Source organism: Camelus ferus, chromosome 17 (genome assembly GCF_009834535.1).
Source record: "Camelus ferus isolate YT-003-E chromosome 17, BCGSAC_Cfer_1.0, whole genome shotgun sequence".
Taxonomy (NCBI): Eukaryota; Metazoa; Chordata; class Mammalia; order Artiodactyla; family Camelidae; genus Camelus; species Camelus ferus.
The window spans coordinates 47,536,239-47,560,416 of NC_045712.1; the positions used below are offsets into that span (position 1 = coordinate 47,536,239).

The window sequence follows — 24,178 nt, forward strand, 5'->3', positions numbered from 1 at the left end:
ACCCCAAGTCACAGACAACAAACAAAATGACGTCTCGGTGTTAAGAAATCTGGGCGGATGTTGGCTGGAAAGTGGCGTCACCATGGAAACTCAGCGAGAAGGATGCAAAGCACGGTGGATTTTTACAATTCAGTGAAACAGGCAGACAAGCCCTGGAGAGTGTGGGCCACACTGATAGTTTTGAGTATGATTCCATTACGATGACACTAAAGAAAAAAATGACTTAAAAAAAATTCTGTGTCCCCTGTGCCTTGATAGAGCCTATTACTGGCAAGACAGAGCTGTCGTGAGATGCAGGTAAACTGGACATACCTGGTATGTGGAGACAGGGGAAGCGGCAATGAATGGCGTGACAGATGTCTGTGGGATCATGCGGTTGGTTGCGATACTGTACGGTGAAGAATAAAATCTGCAAACAGAAAAAACAAAACAGAAGATTCATAGATTCACGAAGCCGCTGCCTGCCTGTCTGGAACCCAGTGCCACCACGCACGTCTGGGCAGGACGGAGTTCCACCCTCCTGTTTCCCACCAGCTGTGAACAGGAGCATCCATTCTTTGATTCCACCAGGGGATGAATCGCTCTGAGCAAAATGACAACTTGGAGCCACCTTAAAGGGCGGCTGCACCAAAGCCACTTATGCCAGGTGAGTGTAATAATACGTTTAACCAACGGGGGAAGAAAAACCATGGGCATTGTTCTTTTGTTCTTTGTTTTGTTTGTCTGATTGTTTTTTAAGGCAATGCCATTCTAACGCTCTTTGAAAGAAAGGCAGAATGGCAGCATCGTGCTGTATGAAGGTGGCCGGTGTCACACATACACAAATTGCATCCATCTGTTCATCCAACAAAGAGGATTGGCTCCTGGAAATTTCTAGATACTTTGTGCTAGGCGTGAGCCCCCACCCTCAGAAACCACTCAGCTTGAAAAAGAAAGAAAGAAAGAACTTAATACTTTCTCCCTGAGAAGAGAAGGAAGTGGACAATTTGTGTCCAGGTGGGGATGGCAGTATTTTCTGGGTTAAGGCATTGGTGGAGATGCGAGACCTAGGGTGTGTACTCTGTAGACTCTGTGAAAAGCACGGAATTGTCTGGCCCTCCGGGGCCCTGCACTGAACAATTATGTTCAGTGATGTTGGGCAAGATCAGGGCTTCCCAAGTCAGAGGGGGAATGATCCTTCTGGAGGTCATCAAAGGATAGCTGTGACAGATCTGTTACAGGGTACTGAAGACAGCGACTCGCTGTCTCTACTTACACTATACCCTGGGGTCTGCGCGTTACCTCCTGGGCAGATCTGAAGTCACATTTCCTCCATGTCTTGCCGGTAAGGGGAAGCCTAGAGCAGCCAGGCACAGAACGTGCAGACGATACCAGGCTGCCTGTGAAGGACCATTTCCCTGATGTCAGAGTAGACTGGGAAAATGGGTAGCAGGGATAACGGAGTCATTATTTCACTCTGCCTTGGTCTTAGCAAAAGCCAGCTGCTACGTTTATTCTATTCTATTTTATTTTATTTTGTTTTATTTTATTTTTATTCTATTTTATTATGTTATTTTATTCTATTTATATTTTGTTTTATTTTATTTCATTATTTTATTCTATTTTATTATTTTATTTTATTTTACTCTATTTTATTTTATTTTACTAGTTTATTCTATTTTATTTTATTTTACTCTATTTTATTATTTTATTCTATTTTTATTATTTTGTTTGATTTTATTCTATTTTAATATTTTATTTTATTTTATTTTATTTATTTTATAACAGTATAACTGAGGTTGGAGCCTTGGGGACAAAAGCTTCGTTATCTCTCAGGGGTCACTGATATTTTCAATAGAGAATCTCATGGGTTTCCCTTCTAAAGAAGCACCCCACAGACTCCCATCGAACATAGGAGGGGCTGGATTTCAGGGTTGCCAAGGTTCAGAGTCAATTCTTTAAGCTTCGATTCTATAAAAGTCTTCAAGCAAGGATTAGGGAACTGTAGTCTTAAATTTACTTTACCTAGCTCTCAATAAGGAATAGAAGGTCATACTCTTTTGCTTTAAAAAAAGTGTAGCTTAAAAAAATGACTCCATTACACACTGCAACTTCCTTGCTGTCCATACCTATACCTACGACATCCCTAAGTTTGTAGTTGTATAGGTTTAAAAAAAGGACCTTAACTATATACCTATGAGGACGACCGAATTCATTGGGGGGAAAAGACAATGCCACCAAGGGTTCAGTGGAATTGGAACTCTCGTTCACTGCTGGTGGGAACTCAGAACGGTACAAACGTTTTAGAAAACAGTTTGGCAGTTTCTTATCAAGTTAAACACACATATATTTAGCCCACCCATCCCCCTGGTAGATACTAACCAAAGATAAATGAGAAGTGAAGTTCACACAAAAACCTTAATGCAAATATTTATGGCAACTTTTTGATACCCACCCCAAACCGGAAGCAAGCCAAGTATCCTTCAACTAGACTGGTGAACTCTGGTTCATCCAGACACTACTCAACCATTAAAAAGGGAGGAACTGCTGATACATGTAACATGATGACTGTGAAGTGAATGATGCTACATGACAGAAATCAGACTCCGGAGACTCCACATTGCAGAATTCCATTTTCTACGACACTTTGGCAAACGTAAATCTATAAAGGCAGAAAATAAATCAGTGGATGCCAAAGGCTGAGGTCGGGGTAAGGGGGTGGCTACAAAGTCATATGAGGGATTCTGGGCAGTGATGTTAACTGTTCTGCACCTTGACTGCTGGGTGATTCTGCAACTGTGTATTTGTCAGCCCTCACAGAATTGTACCTGCTTAAGAATGAGTAGTACTCTGTGTAAATCATGCTTAATAAATCTGGCTTTTAACAAAAAGTCAGTTACTATGCAAGAAAACATCATCTTTCCACTTTAAAAAATGTACTGAGTCAGGAGGGTATAGCTCAGTGGTAGAGCGCATGCTTAATATGCACAAGGTTGTGGGTTCAATCCCCCGTACCTCCTCTAAAAATAAATAAACCTAATTACCTCCCCTTGCCAAAAAACAATTACTTTTTTAAAAAGTGTACTGTTGATTCTTATCTTGTAGTTGGCTTTATTCCTCTGATAACTATGTAAGTTTAAAAAGCTAAAGATCTAATCTGTTCTTAGAAACAATAATTAGTACTTATGTGTAAACTAAAAAAATGTGCAGTGTACTGTAGATATGTATTTACATGCAATATAATGTGTATGTGCAATCGGACTGTAATAATTCTACATAATAAAACTGGAAAAGGAAAAAAAATTTAATGTACTGAATATTTACTCTGTGTACCAAAGATGGGTATGACTAAAACATTCCTTTGAGTTTCTCTATTCAGCCACTTAAATTGCATCTCATCCGTACATTCACCAGCCTAAAGCCCACTGATGGCTTTCCACTGTAATGAGAACAAATTCTGAATTCCCAGGATCGGCTAGCTCAGTCAGGCTATGCCTGACCTCTTGCCCAAGCCAACTGGGATCCAACCACACTGACCTTCTTCTGTCAAATGAGCCTGCCTTTCTCACTCTCTTCTCAGGCCACTAAACATACAATCCTTTCTACCTAGAAATGCTTATGTCTCCAAATCTCCCCAACATGACCTCTCTCTCAAAATTAGTCTCACTGAAATTTCCCCTTCTTTTGAGAGATCTGCAGCTCAAGTAGCAACCACCTCCTCTACCCCCAACTGTTCTCTGCTTCTTTCCTCTGATTTATTAATTTCATTCCTCTTATCCCGATCTGAAGCAGTCATTTCTTTAAAATGTCTTTACATATGTTATGGACTGAATGTCTGTGTCCTTCTGAAATTCATATATGGAAGCCCTAACTCCCAGGGTGGCTGTTTTTGGAGATGGAGGTTCTAAGGAAGAAGGTGAGGTTGAATGAGCTCATCAGGGTGGGGCCCCGCTCTCATAGGATTAGTATCCTTATAAGAAGAGACACCAGAGGACCTATTCTCTCTCTCTCTCTGGCCACCTGCTCACACGGAGGAAAGGCCATGTGAGGACACAGTCAGCAATCAGCCATCTAAAAGCCAGGAAGACAGTCCTCACCCAAAACCAAATCAGCCAGACTTTGATGTTGAACTTCTAGCCTCTAGAACCGTGATATATTTAAAGCCACCCAATCAGTGGTTTTTTTGTTACAGCAGTCACACTGACTACTGTATTGATTACTTCCCCCTCTCGAATGTCAGCTTCAAGAGAGTTGAGGACACCTTGACTTTGCTGCCCAGAACAGAGCCTGGGACGTAGTAAGTACAGTGCTTTGCTTTATTGCACTTCACAGATACTACGCTTTTTACAAATTGAAGCTTCCTGGCAATCCTGTGTGGTCCACTGATGGTTAGCATTTTTGAGCAATAAAATATTTTTAATTGAGGTATGTACATTGGTTTTTTTTTTGTTTTGTTTTGTTTTGTTTTGTTTTTTAGACATAAGGCTGTGCATGCTTAATAGATGGCAGCCTAGTGTAAAGATAACTTTTATATGCACTGGGAAATTTAAAAAACCGTGTGACTCATTGAGAGAGTCACTTTGTTGCAGCGGGCTGGAACTGAAGCCATGCTCTCTGAGGTTCGCCTGCACTTAATCCCTGGAGGTTGAATGAATGAATGAGTAAATACAGCAACTTATGGAAATAAAAACAGTGCCCGTGTCTAACTCGTGGGGGCACGGACAATGCCTTCTGTTCAGGTAGGAAGCTGATGGCGGAGAACCCAGAGGAAATAGGCTGACATCACACATCTGCAAAGGCAAAAGCATCACTAATGCCTGTGTTTGCAGCACGCAAAGATATTGGTAGCAGACTTTTCTGCAAAAACTATCCTTTGCATCAACAAACAAACAAACCCTTGAGGTCTTATCTTTGACAGATCTGAGACAGTGATCAGAGAGATTTATTGGAGGTTCATAACGACATACCGGGCACTCGTGACCACTCCACCAACAGCCAGCTCTGTGCGTTCCCCATGCAGCGGATTGACTGCTCTTAAAAACCCAGTTCCAGCCTCTTGTGCCAACAGCGCGAATCATGCATCAGATTTTAGAGTGGCTGGTTTATTTTGCAGAATGCACCAACTGGCATATTAAAAATGAAAGCAGTGAGGGCTGGCTTGACAGGCAGAGTTTACAGGAAATTTTATGGGAAAAACAGAGAGCAGAAACATTAAGAAACCAGCCAAGTAAACTGATACTAACAAACGGAGCCCTTGGGGGAGAATTTCATGCGTTTTTGTTCTGTCTGCTCTAATCCTATCCATCAAACAAGAATGGTATTTCATAGTTCCCAGCCAGTCCCAATACTGCCACTCAAGTCAGAGAGTCATTCTGAACAGAAAATGCACCAGAAGGATCCGACCCAGCACACGGACTGGATTCCCTCATTCTGGAATTCTTGAAAGAAGCTCTCCCCAAGTCCAGATGGAACTCGGATGCATTTACAGGAAACCTTTGCTTAAATCACGGGACAAGGGAAGCTGTCACTGCCTCCGAGGCTTAGCGACACCATATCTAAAGAAAACGCACAGAGCTGGACTCCAAAGGAGGTGCACAGTGAATCTCCCAGTCTTTTCCCTTTTTCTTCTCAGTCCCTGTCGTGCACCCCTTACGGTTTAAAACCACTTTCAGATGGCCATGACATTCAAAGAAAGGAAGAGAGAAAGAAAGAAAACATCCGAATAAATACTTTAAGCATAGATGCCGTGTTCCTGGGGACCCGGAAGGGGAAAACTGACAGCACTTTCTGGCCGTAATAACAAAGCTCAGGTATTTCTAGACGCGTGACTGTATGTTTTCTATACTGGAAATACATGCATTACGCCTTGCAAATGCTATTACGGAAACTGGAAATGAATTCTGTTTTTGTTTTGTTTTGCCCTTTTCTTTTTCTTTCTTTTTTTTTTTTTTTTTTTTGAGGGGGAAGTAATTAGGTTTATCTGTTAATTTCTATTTGGAGGAGAGACCGGGGATTGAACCCAGGACTCGTGCATGCTAAGCACGCGCTCTACCACTGAGCTACACCCTCCCACCAGAAATGAATTTCTTTAACAGACCATTTTTCTGGGAAGAGTTTACTCCCCTAAGAGAGATTTCTATGGTAAAATTCACATAGCGAATTCACACGTGTATGACAAATGTTCCGTTTATCCTTCGTTCTAAACAAAAAGGGACCTTTGGCAGGATCTGGAGATATTTTTGGTTGTCTCAACTGGGTCAGGGGGCCGCTCCTGGTATCTAGTTGGCAGAAGTCTGGGATGCTGTTAAGTTCGGGACAGCTCCCAGCCTAAAACTTGTCTGGTCCCAGAAGTCGCTAGTGCAGTGTCAAGGGTGAGCGTTCTTGCTTGGGGACGGGAACTGGCCATCCCCGGAGAGGCTTCATGTGAACAAAACTCCCAGTGCCAAAGGAGCTACGAGGCCTAGCTAAGCTGGATTATCTGTAGAACTCTAAGCTGGCCTCTGAAAAAAGTACTGTCTTTCAGGAATGCAGAGGGTTATTTGGTTTTCTGGCATTAAAGGCAAGTGGGCTCCAGAAATCCAAAAAAAAAAAAAAAAAAAAAAAAATAGAAGTCTAGCTCACAAATAGGACATTATTTTGCCTGCAGAAAAGTCATCTTCAGGGAATTTAGCAGTCAATACTAATATGGTGAAATCTTGTTTCACTGACATTAAGAATTACATGAATACGTCAATAACCCCAGGGTAGATTTTTTTCTTTTTTTAACTGTAGGAAACTATACACAATCCTATTTGCACCCGGAAATAAACAGCACTGGCTTGTCTTTTATGTCCACAGGCAACTCTGTTAGCGTCAGAACGAGGAATACTATCCTCAGGGCAACACCATAGCACAAGATTAATAAGTTACTGGTCATTTTTATAGTAATACCAACATCTCCTTCACACTGGATTCCTTTCCCAGTGTAATAAGATAAGGTTTCTGTATCGCTTAATATCAAATGCCCATATAAAACAGCTGGCAAGCCAATGCTAGAGCAAATTCTTTTTTTCACGTCTCTCCCAAGAATGCATTTTATTCAAATAAACCAATCCAAAAGGCTTTTTACCCTGCAGCCCTTAGTGAAAAGGGCACAGGAAAGATGACATTTTGAATATGGGGCGGAATTCTTTCTACCCTCCCAGCCTCATATTTGAAAGTGATGGAATTTCATATGGGACTGTGACAAAAGCAATAGGGCAATTGTAATAACAAATTATAGAGTTATGCCAGATCGCTCTGAAGGAAAAATGGACACTTTTATTCTCCTAAGTTAGCCAACAGGAAAAAGTGCCAAGAGTCTTACTTGTCCATTGCGACCCAGGACCTTCTTCACTGTAACCCTCAAAGCCTTACATCAAAGTGACACTGAACTAATTTTTTTTTTTTAATTGACAATTTGGGTAGATTTGAGCAGATGACAGAACTGACAGTTTCCACCGCCCAGATGCCAAATGGCACAGAGACACCACGGTGCCCCGTTGACAAATGTTCGTTCTTCGTTTACTAAAGGTCAAGTTAAATTTGGGAGTGCTTAGTTCCGTTGCTGTATTACCGTTGAGGTGAGGGAATTCAGAACAGATAAGTGTCGACACAATGGCGCTACCAGCTCCCCGAGCCACGAATCTGCGTTTGATTCTCAGAAAGCCCGATGGCCGAGTGCAGTCTCAGGATGCTACAGGATCCTAACGCGTGTTCTTAACTACGCGCTTCTTAGCTTTGCACATCTCTAAAACCATCAAGAAGCCTTCAAAACCCTCATTAGAAAGTACCTGCCTCTCCTCTGTGGTCCTGTGGCATCAATTTTCTTGCTTTTCCTTTATGCAAAGAATAGTAACATGTGAACAGGGAAAAATGAGTTTCTCTCACCCCTACTTCTCCGGACTCTGTTGGCTCTCTCCAGAGGAAGACTCTCACCGTTTCTTACGTATTCTTTCAGAAATACTTTATATTTGTATTTGTATATTTCATACATACAAAAATTAATACCTACGTAAATCTCCCAGCACTGCGTGCTTCTAGGGACGACGTTATCTGCACCATGTCTCATACTGAATTTGCCTGCATGACCATTTGAAACTGAGCAGGACCCTTTGGGGTCTACGAATCCTTTCCATGTCCCCCAGTTCTCATTTGTAAGAATGAGGCTTCATTCAGCCTCTTTGACCTTCCCTGAGTCCCAAAGGACAATTCAAAGAGTTGCTAATCAGGGGACGGAGAGAAAGAAGGAATGACGGAGGAATAATCTAGAATTCAGGTTTTTCAAGTGCAAGCAGCCTGTCTGTCCTCCGTGCTCGGCCCTGCAGTAAACCTTTCTCTGTACCAGACTCTGATGTTTTGCTTTGCTTGGCCTCACGGGGCGTCAGGCATGGGAACTTTTTTTGGGTAACACATTGTTCCCTATAGGATAGAAAGGTTTTGTTTTGTTTGTTTTGTTTTTTTCAAATTTGTGTCACCAAAATGATTTTAAAGATACGGTAGATAAATATTCAAAAGTAAAAAAAGAAAAAAGCTTATTAAACGGAGCCAGCATTAAGCAACGTTTAACAATATTAACTGGCCTGGAGGGAGTTGGAACTCTGTCTCCGGATGTGTTTGTTTCATGTCAAATGGGACCAGTTTCTTCCCCACAGCGATGAGTACTTGTCTCTCTGAGAGATGACTGCTCTCTGCCTTAGGGCTGCCTACTGGATGGACTGCAGCAATGTGATTAGGGAGTACTGTACTTTACTCTGGACCTTCATGTTAGATTTCTTAATATGCTGAGTAAATTTTCTAAATCAGTTTCCACACCGCTGAGAGACACATGTTGACGTTAACTCAAAGAACAGTCCGTTGAGAAAACATTTGTGGTTATTTTGACGTTTTAACATGCATAGAAATTTCTATCTTCTTGGCACCAAACACACCATGGGTAGCCTAAGGCTTCCAAAATTCTATTCTTAACACAAGACTTAAACTCACGTTTCAGTTTGGCTGCTTTGGGTGAAACTGGAGGCTGTACTGAAGGAGAATCGGATTAAGGAATTACATGGGCACAGAGAACACTGATGCCAGGAAGGGGGCTGAATTCCTCACATTTTCTATTTCTGGTTTGGTCTTCACAGTACCAGGTTAAACAATCTGTAAAGATGGGTAAGTCAGGGAAGCTGCCTTCAGAGTTAACATTCCATCAGGGAAATGAATGTGTTAATAGCTATGTGAAAAAAAGACTGTCAAATGCATCATGGCCCGGTGAAGTATCTTGCAACAACAGTGTCAAATTGACACTGAGGACAGCAATTTCTTGTAATAACATCGAATGGAAAAGAATCTGAAAAAAATATATGTATGTATATGTAAAAATTTTTAAAAGACATAAAAAAGCTAAATGGAGTAAGTCTTAATGACCGATTTTATCATTAAGAATGCTGTAGGACAGACAGCCCAGAGAACTCGAGCTCATGGCCTAAATGGCTTGAGAATGAATTTTTAAAAAAGAAAAAAGTAATTTAGTATTGTTTTCCACTTAATTTGGCTTGTATGATGAAGAATTGATGAAGATAACGACCTCAGTTTGGGACAAAGATATCCAGGAGTGACACCTGACCAGCAGTTAGACACACAGGGATTCCCTTTATCTAGTTATGAACTTGACATACCGACTTGGGAGTCTTCAGTTCCTAAAAGCAAGAGGAGCGGATGAGATCAACCAGAGAGAAGACACAGTGAGGAAAGACTAAACTCTGAGAAAGATCAGTAAGCGTGAACAGAAGAGGATGAATCCGCAGAGACCAAGTGTGCAGTGCGCTTTGAGAGCGAGGAGGACCAGCCAGGGATGGAGCTGTGAAGTCTACGAGATAAGAACTTTTCAAAAAGGTGTACGTGGGACCAACAACAAGTTACGGGAGACAAGATTTCAAATAAGGACTAAGAATGTATCAGTTACAACTGACAAATACGGAGATCACTGGGGACACCGGCAAAGGCAATTCCAGTAAGTCTGAGACCGGAATTCATACTTTGGTAGGCTTCATTCGCCACAATATGGGAAGACAGGGTGTTTAGAAAACGGAAGTTATTTACCAGGGAAGAGAAAGCTAAAATCGTGTGGTCACCAGAAGTGACCTGGATGGCAGAAAGGACTGTTTCTCTTCTACCCTCTTGATAGGTGGAAGAAATGAGTATTTCTACAAGGTGGAAAGAATATTCAGTGGACAAAGTACTGAAGACAGGGACTGATGGATAGCATGAAGTTCTTTATCAGATGAGAGTAGACAGAATCAAGAAGACGGTTATCCTTAGCATCTTCACTACAATCTGTTTCCCGAGGGAAACAGTCATTGTTGTAAATATCTAAGTGGGATCACGGAAGAGGCTGAACCACTTTTGCAACTGCTCAAATACTTCCAAGGATATTGTCCACCTGTTAATATAAGGTCCAGATAAAGACGTATCACAGAGACAGTGGTTGAAGGTGGATGGATATACTCACAGTCAACTGCTATATGCTACGGAGGCAGTGAGGGGGGAAGTGGTCACTGTGTACCAGGCAGTCCTCACTGCCTCTAACATGACATCACCCAAAGTTCACTTTTGGCTGCTCAGATTAGAAGCTGAAACCCAACTGTTTTCTCTTTGGGTCTGTTAACGAATCAGGATGAAAATCTGGAAAATTACGTCTTTTGGAAAAATTCAGATTTTAAGTTGTGCATCGGAAAGATGACAAACAAAAGCAAACCATCCCTCAGTCTCGTCCAGGCCTAGGTCACTGCGGCATCCCCAGTCTTTGACAGACAGCCTTGGACTTGAAGATCTTTATAATGAATAGACATATAAATATATAGTACAGACAGGTAGATACATTCATATATACATCCATTCATATATATGTAAGCAAATACTAACATTTGTTGAAAGTAGTTAGGGACACATAGGTATCTATTCAACTGTTATTTCTATTTCTAGTATGGATATCAATTTCTCCTTGCAATTACGTGTATTTTACATGTATCAGACTCTGAACCCATGGACCATTAAATTACAAATATAAAATGTTTGGTGCCGAGTACGTGTTCAATGAATGTAACTCCTTTCCACTGTAACACCTATTTTCTGTCACTGTCACTCAGCCTATAATGCCTTATTTTGTGCCTTTTGAGTTGACTATTTTATGTTTCCAATGACACAGCACAATTCTAGACGACTTAATTCTTCATGCCTTAACTTCCTCTGCCCTCCCCCAAGTTCAAGGTGCTTTGCTGGAAATAAAAGTGTCCTTATTGAATAAATGAAAGGATATCCTTACATCTCACTCCTAGAGAAGTTTTAATCAACAAGGGACAACGGACTAGACTCTTACCCTAGATGACCACCCCTGTTTACTCTTTCATGGAAGGGCAGACCATGAGTTTCTTGAGGGCAAAGCCCTCGTCACATAGCTTGGTTTTTTTTAAACCTATAGAGCTTATTACCGAGCTTGGCAGACTGACTCGATGTTCACTGAATGACTGAATAAATGACCCTCTGCATGAATAACTATAAGAAGAAGAGGGATTTAAACACTTTCAACATCCCACAGACTTTCATTAGATGCGGCTGACCAAAGAGAAAATGGAGTTTAACTCCTTCCATCCTGGACGTTGATTTTAAATGAGGACTTCATTCTGATTGATTCTTCTAATGAGACTAAGAGTCAGAAAACTGAAAGCCAGGGGGAAGTCCAAGAGAAAAGACTGTGAAAATAAAAATCACCCTTCTTCTTTGGTTGACTGACCAATCGCAGGACAGCCGAAGCAAAGCAAAGAAATTGGGAAGTAAGAAGAAAGTTTGAACCAAAGATATTCAGATTACAAACTTTTAGAAAGCCTAGGTGATGTCGTTTAAGTCTTATTCTTCAGAGAGGGAATTTTAGGCTTTTGTGACTTGTGCTAAGTAAGAGGCTGCACATTGCCAGATGCTTATTAAAACGAAGAATGAAAATATAATCACCAAGTACTACTAACCTGAGTCTGTCTGTTACCTTCCCTGACAGCCAGAGAGCAAGAGCGGACGCATCATTAATGTTGGAATGAACCTGCGCACACGCTAAAAGGACTGAAAGCTGAAGTCTAGACGTATTAGCATCCTAGGGACATGCAGACGCTCCTCCCAGCCTAGTCTGTCTGTATCCCCCTTCACATCCTGTAAGAGGCAGAACAAAGCTGACTCCATATTGGATCTGTTCCTTTAGCTCTAACCCTGTGCTCTGTTGCCTGGGCTCAGTCACGATGGTTCTGCACCTTTTGCAAAAGAATGTCGTCTAGAGCCTGAAATATGCAGGACAGCCCATTCTCAAGGCTCTGACCTTTAAGGGTGTAACACATTTGCATTCATATAGGGATAAAAAGTTGCAGAACAGAAAATAAGACTTGTCTTGTTGGAGGTTTACAGGGACGCCATGACCTTCCCTATGTGGACGGCTGCAAGAACAAAGGATTCCGACACCAAGACGTTTGCAACACCCAACCACACCTCTTCCCCCTCTTGGTATAAGAGGCTGAATTCTGACTTGGGGAAGATGGTTCTCTAGGACATTAGTTCCCCATCTTCTTGGTCTGAATAAAGTCATCATTCCTTGCCCCAACACCTCATCTCCCGATTTATTGGCCTGTCTAGCGGCGAGCAGAGTGAGTTTGGACTTGGTGACAATCCTACTCCTTGCTGTTTCTCCAATGAGAGAGAAAGAGACTTAACGCAGGCAGAAGCCTTGTGAGAACAGGTGACATGGGGGATGCTATAAAATCAGAGTCACTTGTGGGAAGAAAAATATACAGTGATGAGAAAGGCAGATTTGAACAATTTTCTTTAGGACTGATTTCAGACTTTAAAGCTACCTTAGCAATTAAAATAGAGAAACTGTTGTCTACTTACCCATTCTGTATGGCAGCTGTGGGATCATAGGTCAGAGCCATGCCAGCCTGTATATGGGGGGCAGAGGGGAGAAAGTGGATCTTAACATTTTTATTGCAGTGCCCAAAACATTCAGTACACACAGACTTTTATCTCTACTTTCTACATTTCCAGTTTACTTTTTCCTACATGTTTCTCCTCCCTGACTGCCAAGACTAGCAATTTTAGTACCCCCACACCAGAACCCACCAGTGAGTTAGGGAGTTTGTATCGTATGTCTGGACAAAGCAAAGAACAACGTGGCTTGGACGATTCCCATTTCTACTTCATAAACCACCCAGTGTCTAATCTGAGATCCTTACAATTTCTCAGTATTGTCAGGAGCATCAACTGTATGTTCGACATGAAAAAGAAAAGGGAAGAATCAACCCTGTGGTCAGAATGAAAATAAAAGCTACTTAAAATGCATTCGACCTTTTAGAAGAAACTGTCCAGAAATATTTATTTTAAAATAGATCGTGTGTCTCGGGGGCGCGTCGGTAATGAGTCACAGAGTGCTTGTCCAATATATCGCTAGTATCTCTCCCACTAAGGGTGCAGAAAGGGAAGGTCATTTACACGTGATGGAAATTCCACACCTTGTGGTTTCGCTCCGTTTCTAAGAATAAGACCACCGCTGGCAGTAGTTGCAGAAAAGACTATGAACTTGACTTGACGTCTGCTGGTTCGCAGTCTGGCTCCATCCTTCATACACATCGTCACAGCTGATCCTCCCAAGGACCCCAGCAAGTAGGCAGGAGAAACAGTTTCTCCTCCTTTTTATAGACTAAGACCCTGATGCTTGGAGAGGTCACCTGACTTGCTCAAGGTCACCCAAGTCTCCTGATGTGGCTGCCCCTCCCCAGCCTGCTCTGACATTGACTAGGATTTATTACCTCCAGCGAGTGGAGAACCTCCTCGTGGCCACGTGGGCGTACCTCCCTTTGTTTTCCAGGACTGTCAGCCTGATTATTGCTCGTGAGCGGAACCAGAAAGAGAATGAAACTTCAAGCTGACTAGGTTGTCTTTTTTTCCCCTTTTTTGAAGCTTAAAAGTACATTAGTCCCATGTCAATTTCCTGGCTTGAGTGTGCCCTATTATTATGTAAGATGTAACCATTGGGAGAGACGGGCTATAGGGTAAACAGGACCTCCCTCTGCATGTCTTTTGCAATTTCCTGTGAATACACAATTATTTCAAAATAATAGGTAAGAAAAAAAAATTCGCTTTGAGGACTTTTGTAGAGGATAAGAGAAAATATAAAAGCTTGAAAGAAAAGAATAAGGAGCTTTTGTGTCAGAGTTTTTTCCAGTGTGGTTGAAGGTGGTTTTCCTGCTGACCTCATTTAATCTCTCAAATCTAGCACATGACTGAAAATTCTCAGGCTTTCTAAGATAGGGCCTAAAGTCTGGCATGGCCTGTGACATTCAAGCTTACATGTATTGTTTTCCCTAAGCAACATTTTAAGTTAAGATTGGCATGAGGAACAAACATGTAGAGTCATACATAGCTGGAACTCGCATCCCGGGTGCACAGATACATTCAAACGAAGTTTGCAAACAAAACTGAGATAGAGATGCAGTGAGAACACATGCTTCGTGATGGCTGCATGCCACGCATGTTAAAGAAACACACAATTGATCATGTGGAAAGTGGGGAGCCTGGAAAATGAGAGAGGAATAAAAGAGCAGAAATGAACATAGATTTCGTTCCCTTAGGAGAAGCGAAAGTAGTGATGTCAAAGCCCATAGATTCTAAGTCTAAATTCTTCCCAGGATGGGGCCTCTGCCAGGTGACAGGTGGGACGTTGGCTCGAGGCAGAAGATTCCCTGGAGGGATCTGTCTGAGGTGCAGCTGAGATTCGCGGTTCTGTGTCCTGGAGAGGGCAGCTGGAAAAGCTGTCTATTTGGGATGAGATTTCCCTCTTAGAAACACTAAGGTACTCTCCCCTAATGTATCCAAGATGTCAGACCAAAGACAGAATGAAAAAAAAAATGGGCTTTGTACTCAATAAAGATATTGTTGGTTAATAAGAGATTTAAGATAATCATCAAGTCTTCAGGCTCCTGATCGCCCCCAGTTGTTTAAAACCCCAGGGGACGTGTAGGAAGCCACATTTACTTCTTTCCCTTGAACGTATTTTCCAATAGTGTTCAGAGACCAATGCTAGCTGACCTTTCTTGAATTATAAATTGTCTTGAACATTCTCTTTTTATGCTATTTTATTTGTTCTGGCAACGTTAGGTAAAGATTTATTTTCTTTTGTAGTAGGGGAGAACAAAGCCGACTCCATGTTAGATCTTTCCCTTTGGCTCTAACCCTGTGCTCTGTTGCCTGGGCTCAGTCACGCTGGTTTGCAGTTTTTGCAAAAGAATGTCGCCTAGAGCCTGAAATATACAGGACAGCCCATTCTCAAGGCTCTGACCTTGAAGGGTGTAACACATTTGCATTCATATAGAGATAAATAGTTGCAGAATAGAAAATAAGATTTGTCTTGGTGGAGGTTAACAGGGACGCCATAACCTGAGCTATGTCGACAGCTGCAAGCACAAAGGATTCCGACACCAAGAAGTTTGCCCACACTCCCTACCCTTTTTAGTATAAAAGGAGCCTGACTTCTGACTCGGGGAAGATGGTTCTCGACGACATTAGTCCCCCATCTTCTCGGTCTGCTGGCTTTCCAAATAAAGTCATTATTCCTTGCCCCAACACCTTGCCTCCTGATTTACTGGCCTGTCATGTGTAACGAGTAACGAGTTTGGACTCGTTAACACTTTCATTTTGAACTTGAATTCCTCCTGAATTATAGGTCTAGCTAGGAATACAGTAATTATCAAAACACACTCTCTCTCTGTTGAACAGTATTTAATAATCAGAAAGCCTACCTTGGCCCCTTCCTCCATCTTAAACCTCCATCCATCTGTCAGAAGATGGAAAAGAACTAAATAGATGGCAAGATAATGTAGTGGAAAGAATATATGTTTTGGACCTGGGTTCAAAGGCTTAAGTCTGTTACTTTGTAGCACCGTGACTTTGGGCAAGTTACTGAACCTCTTTGAGCCTGTTTTCTTACTATTACATAGTACAGTAATGCCTACTTCATATGATGGTTGTGAAATTTAAACAATACAGCATTTGTGAAGTGCCCAGCACAGTGCCTGGAGACAGGACACGTAGGTAAATACTGTAACACAAAGAAAACATGGTGAGTGCCACGTGAGGGGTCTGGAGGCGGTGTAGAGGGGAGTGGCTGGGGGTGATCCAGGAAGGCACGTGGAGGACATACAGTTGAGCGGAGCCTGGAAGATAATTAAGATTTCCCCAGATGGAGGTGAGAGGTGGAGGGCAGCTCAGGCAAAAGGAATAGTATGGAAAAAGGTGCATCCATCAGAAGGGCCAGGTGGGCGATCCACTTGCCGTAGAAGAATGGCCGGAGCAGAGGGAATAAGACTCAGAGGGACAGGAGGGAGGGTCTTGATTGCCTGGCTTCTCCTGAGAAGCCACTGATCATTTTTCCAGCGAGGAACTTAATACAGCCAAGGAGGGGCTGGACAACCAGAAACAGCATGAGCCTTCTGGAAAACAGAGGGTAAATCCAGAGTGATGGGTGACTGGGGTAGGCGCCTGGGGACAGGGAGGTGGAGAGAAACCAACGTGAGGATGAATCCAAGTTTCATCTGCTTGACGACTTTGCAGGAGACAAGCAGAGACGGTGTCAGGCCATTTGTGTGTGGGACAGCGTGGGTGACAAAGCCAGGCATGGGTTAAACACAGGGTTGTTTCCACTCAACCCCCTGGCTGAACATCACAGCATAAGAACTAACACGAGGCTGCACCTGGTTTTCATTTCATGTGTAACGGATTCCTGAGTTATAATCGTAATATGGTCTTAATACAGATTTTGCATTCAATTTCCTTTTGTTCCTTTCCACAAGGTAAAGAAAGAAAATTGATTTTGCTGCTCTGTCTAGCCACCTTTATACTAAGGGGGACCCGTGAAATTGTCATTATGTAATTACTAAATTTTACGGCTTGTTTACACACTTCAGAGTCACACAAAAAGTAAAATAACTTGGAACAAAACGAAAATGTCACACTGCCTAAGTAAAAAAAAGGGACACTTAATCCCATCGGTCTTTTGAACGGGTTTATTAAATTCACGAGTTATTTTCCATTTTCAAGTTCACATTAATTGTGGAGTAAAGGCATTTATGATTTATTGAAAACAAAAGGGGGACCTTTTTGTCATTTTCCAGCAGCAGCTGAGTTTTGGTTTAATATTTCAGACATAATAGGGTTATTTCCAATCCTTCCAGACAGAATCTACACTGTAAGAGCTAAATAGACACTTTATAAAATGGTTTATTGGAGTAATTGGGGCATCACAATTATTTTCAATAAATAAAGAGGGTTCATTGAGAGACATCAGTTTGACTTGGGAACTAGATAATTGATATTCATTTCTTTAAAGGAAGAAGGAATAATGATGGACATACTGCTTAAAATGTACTCACTAGGGCATTATCACTTCAGAAATACTTTCTGAGTTTTGCAAACAATTGGACACAATTCTATCCATTGCTCCCATCATTTCAGGGGCTTTGTTAGAGCTAGTGAGCCTCAGATCAGACCATACTTAATCAGAAGGATGTGGACTGTTGACTGAACAAATAGTTCGTAAGCTGGATGCTTTAGTCCGAGATGAGTCAACTGAAGGCAAGGGGCCACATGTTGACTTGTCTCTTGACTGCTAAGAATGTCTTAAAGCATGCGCTTTGTAGCAACACTGGCAACAGCCAGTGACAGCCAAATGCCTTCAAGAAACTCAACAAAATAGTCTGTTGAGAGGGTTCCCTGCAAATGGTGGCTGTAGGATAGCGTCTTCTTTCTAGATTTTCTGGAGCATGTTGGCTATTCCACAGCCATCTGTGTGCCATTTAGCATCAATAATTCCCATATTAATGGGACCCAGCTGGGTTCCTAAAAAGCCCAAATAGCCTTTTCACATGCAAACTAAATGAGAATGATACAAATGATAGTAGAAATAATCCAATGTATTAGGCTAATGACTTTTCCTTGCTAAGGAAGATATGTGACTTTTTACATTGGATCAAATGTTTAATGCTCTTAATGAAATAATTACAAGCCTACTAGTCCCTCACAGACTCGTTAAATTACTGAAAATGGGATCAGAGCTTTTTCAAGATTCCTTAGCAAGTTTTACACATATTGGTTGAGTAAAGTAAGAACTATCGTCTTTAGGTCCATAACAATTGATAATAGACTGTAACACAACTTTTCAAATAAAAATAATTGGCTCATACGTTCGTATGGTTACTTCCGATATCCAAGCACGTTGTTTTTTACATCAATGGGAGAGGCATAAACTTAACCAAGACACTGGATCCCGCTCAATGACGGTAATCATAAACCAAGATACAACTGATTCTTGTTGTTTGCAGTAATTATATTCTATGAAGTCACCACGAACACTGAATTAGTGAATACTGAACTCCTCCATTGCTCCTGGAGGAAATATAGGGTTAGGTTCCTCAAAGAGTCTGGTCACAACACTTTCACCAACTGATCAACACGTAAGCTAGTTTTCCATGTGTTTTTGTCTAATGACATCATATTTAATATATATTGTTAATTCATTAACACTGAACTCACAGCCAAGAGTGCTATAAATCACACCTGAACGAATTTTATCTCCATTTTCCCATATTTTCTCCATAATGAACATCATAGATTTATTTTTTTTTAACCTGCCTCAACAGAGAAGACAAGTAACTTTAGCCTCAATCTGTGCTATTGTCTCCAATTCCCCAAAATCAGAATCTGAATTATCATTTTTTAATTTTATCTACAGCAACAGCGATCTAAAGGTTTACCATTATTTTATATAATGAAACATACACACAAAAACCAACACCCAGAATGGTCTCCTTATAAAGTTGGAATGCCAAAGGGCTACTCGATAAATGAAAAACAAAACCACCCACCAGAAAGGGACTTTCAGGGAAGATGCATGTCTCAGTCTTAACACTGGATGATGGAAGGAGACAAAAAAAATCTCCCTTAAGAATCTGACCCACAGCACTTTCTTTGGTTGGAGCTTCAGTTCCAATGTGTATTCAAAGACCTAAAGCAAAGAATGTGCGTAGCACCCCCAGGATACTAAAAGGAACAAATGCAAATGGTCTTGGAATAATTCTATTGCTTGTAAGAGGAGGGTCAATTTCAGAAGTGTTAAAAACGTGGAAAAACAACAACAACAAGATGTGTCTTAAAAACAATGAAGTACAGAGAAGTTACTGGTTTATAAGAAAATTAAATATTGCTTACAAAGTATTAATTTGTATACTGTCATGCCTTACACACCAGGCTAATCTAATTTACTCTAGCAAGTACAATGCAAAGGGAAATAGAAGCAAAAAGTATATAATGATGGACACACAATGTTATCCAACAGACAATAGACTTGGTGTGTCTACTTCTGAGACCACAATCATGGCGTAAAAATGACCGTGCTCATCCCAAAACCAAGATATCTGATGAGCATACTTTTAGTTCAGACCATTTCTTTTCCTGATGTCTTTCCTCTGAATGTATCTACATACTTGGAATATGAGTTTACTGTCACCTATTTATTAAGGCACCTTGATTTTAATATTCAACAAGAAAATTCATAGCTCTTAAAAAAGCAACTTTTGAAAACAAAGCTTAGGAATCTATCTTTAAAACCTACATTTAAATTGCAAGGTGCTCTGGGTCCTCAACTCGACCTCTCAATGCTTCCATGACTATGGTACACATGGTCTTTGTCGTGCTCTGAACTCAAAGCCCCAGATTCTGTATAAGGAGCAGGGTGACAGCTCTAAGTCTACTTTTTTTTTTTTCTTCTATGTTTATCGGTGAGGTCTCTAAGTAATGTAGACTCAGGTAAGGGGTCTTGCTGCAAATGGCATCTAGTTTGTAAATGTAATATATACAGGAACTGAAGTTTCAGTCATTGGTGCTAAGTCAGCTAATTAAATATGGAGGCTTTGGGGTTATGGTCTATGATCCAGTAATCTGTCTAATCAGTGGACACTTGACAACTAAATTTTAAAAGATCAGATGAGTCTTTCTAGACCCATGGATGATTGGCTTGAGACCAATGTGAAAATGAGAGCTATCAGAAATAGTGGGGGCTACTTGTTGAGCACAAACTGACCACTACAAACTCACAGGCCATAACATTTTGAACCTCTTCCATTTTGAACATAACATAAACTCCTTTCTAAAATTGGTATCTTAAAACCCTTGCTTTTTTTTTTTATTAGCTTCAAGTGCTCAATGGCAATTCTCTTTTTCCTGTCTTAAGGTAATGAGTTATAGATTATACAGTACTTGAACATAACGACACACTGTAAGATGGGTTTTGAGATCAGCATGGAAATACTCAAAACAGATCACAGCCCCAGAAACCGAAAAATGGCTAAAGCTTTTACTGAGAAAAAAAAATCCCAGCCTCTTTTCTCTCCTTACAACTGTAGTCTCAGTGTCGAAACTGTAACGTGCTGGATCAAGGAAGATGCCTCGTAAATGATAAACAGTTGAAGTAGCTGCTTTGCATAGAAATACTAAATAAAGCTCTTCTGCTGAAATCATGGCCTTGGTACCAAATGACATCTATTCAAGTCATTCAAACAACCCCATTCCATTTCACAAAGAATAAAAAGACCTCTGAGAAGCCCAGGCACCTTTTCCTTGTCTTCCTACAACAAAAAAAATAACCAAAGAGAATCCATTCCCAAGTGGTACTGGAGCCACGAGCTTGCTTTTCTACTGCCGTGTGTTCCGAGAGTAAGTGGATAATGAACTGTTAAATGCTCGTCTCCTTGTTGTGAAAGTAAAGCCCTGTGCGCATCAGCTGTTCTTTCTCCATCATGCCCAACGGAAAAATGTCACATTTCACATTGATACGTACATACATAAAGAGCAGATCAACATGTTCACGAACACGCGGACGTACTCATCGGTACACAGGCATGCAAGTACAGCATCTCAATGGTAGGGTGAAAGAAATCTACATTTGTCTGTGCTTCCTTCCAAACACGAACATTGAACTCTCACTATTGATTTCACTGGAAATGCTTTCTGAAGTATTTCACACCCTCATTTGATAACTATTTGCACAATTAGGGATCAGTTCATCGCGGAGAAGCTCTTAAAGTGAGTGTCTGCCGGGTTCAAGTGTGGTTCAAGACAGAAGACTCACTGTAATTCAGAGCTGAGGTCCATGCTCAAGTCCTCTACTCCTCCTGAAATAATTTTATGTTTAGCACATCAGTTTGGACCTGCTCATTTGCCTTCTTTGAAGCTAGTTGGTTTTCTACAGGTTCTGATCTCCTCAAGGCCCCGTATGTCTGTCTTGCCACCCTTCTGAGGGATGTCTGAGGCCAGATTTCTGAGCAAAGGGCAGTCAGGACTCACCTCTCCTTCCCTGGGCCAAGGCCTTCCATTCTGGGTGTATTTACTTTGATTCTGTCGCTTCTTTTGTCCTCCATCAGCGAATTTGCACAGTAAAGGCTCACTAGGGGCTGGGAAGATAAGAAACCAATTTTACATTAGCAAATTCCCTTGCAAAAATAAGTGATTATGTGAGTCACAGTAGTGCTTTGTAATGCGTATCTTTTGAAGTCCTCTTGCTTCTGGAGAGATATTTGGCTCGCCTTTAAGTTTCAATTCTTTTGGAGGCCGTTCTAACTAACTGGGCTTCAAAAAAGTACTGGCAGACCATAAAAGAATATAACAAATATGGTTGAAAAAATAACCAGTGGAAGCCGAATGGGAGCTTGCCTTAAAAGTAAAGAGACAAGAATCGACCCCTTCCAATTATGTTAGTGCTAAAAACAAGACAACAGGCCCAAAATGGAGTCACTTATGCTAAGCCCCGTGTCACCAAATCGAGACTTAATTACAGTTTCAGCCTCTCTGAGAAATGGAATCTGAAAACAGTCAATCAGGAATCACCTGGTCAGCACCGGAGAGGTAATCTGCCAACGGACCCCTGCCATCCCCTAAAGGACAGGGACCTTGTCACAACCAATCCATTTTTTGCTATACTCTGCCTTCCTGTCCCACTCCCTTCTGCCTATAAAAGGTGTTCATTTTGTATAGCTCCTGGGAGCTCCTTTCTCCCTGCTGGATGGGATGCTGTCTGATTCCTGATCTCCGCACATGGTGCTAATTCTTTATCCCTCCCTGTATCTTTGCTTTTGCCACGTAGCATTGTGGAACCCTCTCGCTCGGACTCTTGGTCTGACCCCATGTGAATTCCTTTGGCCAGTGGGATATTAGCAAATAAGACAGAAGGAGAAGCTCGGAATGTTTTTAAGCATGGGAGCTTGCTCTTTTTTTTTTTTTTTTTTTTGTTTCTCTGTATGGCTACACAAAGATGTCCAATCCAGGCTGCTGGAAGGTGAGATACAAACATAGATGAGTTGTCCCAACCATCCCAGCAAATCTCAAACTAGATCATCCAATGGCGAGCCATCACCCTGACACGTGAGTGCGCTCCTCTAAGATCAGCAGAGATACACAGATAACACGCAGTGGACCCCAAAAACATATGTAAGCCTAGGTGACATCAGTCAGAGCCATCCCACAAATGTGTGAACTAAATAAATCCTTATTGTTTCATGCCACTAAGATTTTATAATTGTTATGCAGCTTTATCATCTTAACAGGTAGCTGGTACCATTTTCTCCCAGCTAGCTTGCTTGCATTTGCTAATCCAGATGAAACAAAAAAAATGATGGAATTCATGAGACTTCTGATTGTCTTCAAGATCAATAGTGGATAAAGAAAGCAGGCAAACAAGTATCTATGAATTCATATTTTAAAATCATTTGGCTTTAGGTAGCTGTAGAATTTTACTCAGTCCTTTTAGTTTACTCTCTATTAGCAGATTTCTATTAATCCGTATTGGAGGAAATGGCTCAAATGGACAGAGGGTCGCAACTGGCCAAGAGAAATGACAAGTAAAATATCTTTCCTGCCCTACAAAGGCAGGACGTAGCAATATGGAACACTTCCTGCACACAACTCTGCATACGGAGAGCACTCAATGAAGATCACTGCCTTGCTGGGCACAAATGGCTGTCAACTGTCTGCTTGCATGAGCCTCTGACTTGGGTGACTCCAGTGAAACGATAAAATCACACAAGGGAAAGGCTGAATCATGAAATGTCCGAAGACAGTTGCTCCCATCACATTAGAAGTAGTCTAAATTCTTTTTCCAAATGAAAAACTGAAAGGGTGAATGCAATCACTGGACCCTAAAATTCTACATGTAGAATAATTTCCTGCAAGACTTAAAAAAATATATATCTATACATATATACATATAATCCTTCCTCTATAGGATTGATTATATGTGAAATGGAGCTGGACCCTGTGGGGCCCTCAGGTACAAGTCCTTCCTGTGTCCGCCGTTCCTTGTTAGTAGGAGATAAGCTTCATTCTGCCTCCTTGACCTTCCCTGAGTCCCAAAGGGCAAACTCAAACAGTTGCTAACCAGGGAAGGGAGAGGATGCAGAAACAAGGGAGGAGGAGTCAGGAAACAATAGTGCAGCCTTGGGGTCCTGGTTCCTCCTCAAGGAACAGACATAACAATACCTTTGAGTTCTTCTGCAGGGACTAAGCCCCCTGCCCTCCCGCCCCCAGGTGGAGGGTGGTAACTTCAGACTGAGCACAAGATTCTTGGAGCAATGCCCCGTTACCTCCCCTCCAACCAATAAGAAGAAAGCCATGCACCCTGCAGCCCTCCCCACAAATTAAAAACTTCTCACTGAAAACCACTGGGAAGTTCAAGAGTTTTTGAGCACAAGCCAGCCACCCAGCCTCCTTGCTTGGCCCAGCAATAAACCTTTCTCTCCTCCAAACTCCAACGTTTCCATTTGTTTGGTCTCATGGGGCATCAGGCAGCCCAACTTATGTTCAGTAACATGTGTATGTATGATACTATATATATAAAATATATTATAGGGTATTTTTCCTGTTGCCATTTTAAAGATTCAAGGTCCATCCATCCCTTCAAGTGGGATGGTCATGCTAACATGTGAATTTATCACTGACAATATGACAAATTTCTCACAGAAGGCTAACAAATCTAGAAATAACTTAAATTTTCTATCAGTGGAGGATTGTCAGGTTTCCCTTGAAGTTTATGCTTCTTTGGACAATGACTTTCATGAGTTTG

At 41.5% G+C, this 24,178-nt stretch overlaps 2 protein-coding genes across 15 annotated transcripts in view; one reads left to right on the forward strand and one right to left on the reverse strand.

Annotated features, from left to right (window-relative positions):
* LOC116657289 overlaps positions 1-12,302 on the forward strand; it is a 319,209-nt gene extending 306,907 nt beyond the window's left edge. Inside the window, exon 6 of the mRNA XM_032459393.1 lies at positions 12,032-12,302. Coding sequence (XP_032315284.1) covers positions 12,032-12,088 — 57 coding nt within the window. The 3' untranslated portion in view covers positions 12,089-12,302. The remainder of the gene's footprint in view (positions 1-12,031) is intronic.
* RBMS3 (RNA binding motif single stranded interacting protein 3) overlaps positions 1-24,178 on the reverse strand; it is a 629,715-nt gene that overhangs the window by 112,096 nt on the left and 493,441 nt on the right. For all 14 annotated transcript variants that reach the window (XM_032459382.1, XM_032459381.1, XM_032459376.1 and 11 more), the window contains 3 exons: positions 21,409-21,515; positions 12,910-12,956; positions 313-409 (listed from right to left, as the gene is read on the reverse strand). In XM_032459382.1, the coding sequence (XP_032315273.1) occupies positions 313-409; positions 12,910-12,956; positions 21,409-21,515 (251 nt within the window). The remainder of the gene's footprint in view (positions 1-312; positions 410-12,909; positions 12,957-21,408; positions 21,516-24,178) is intronic.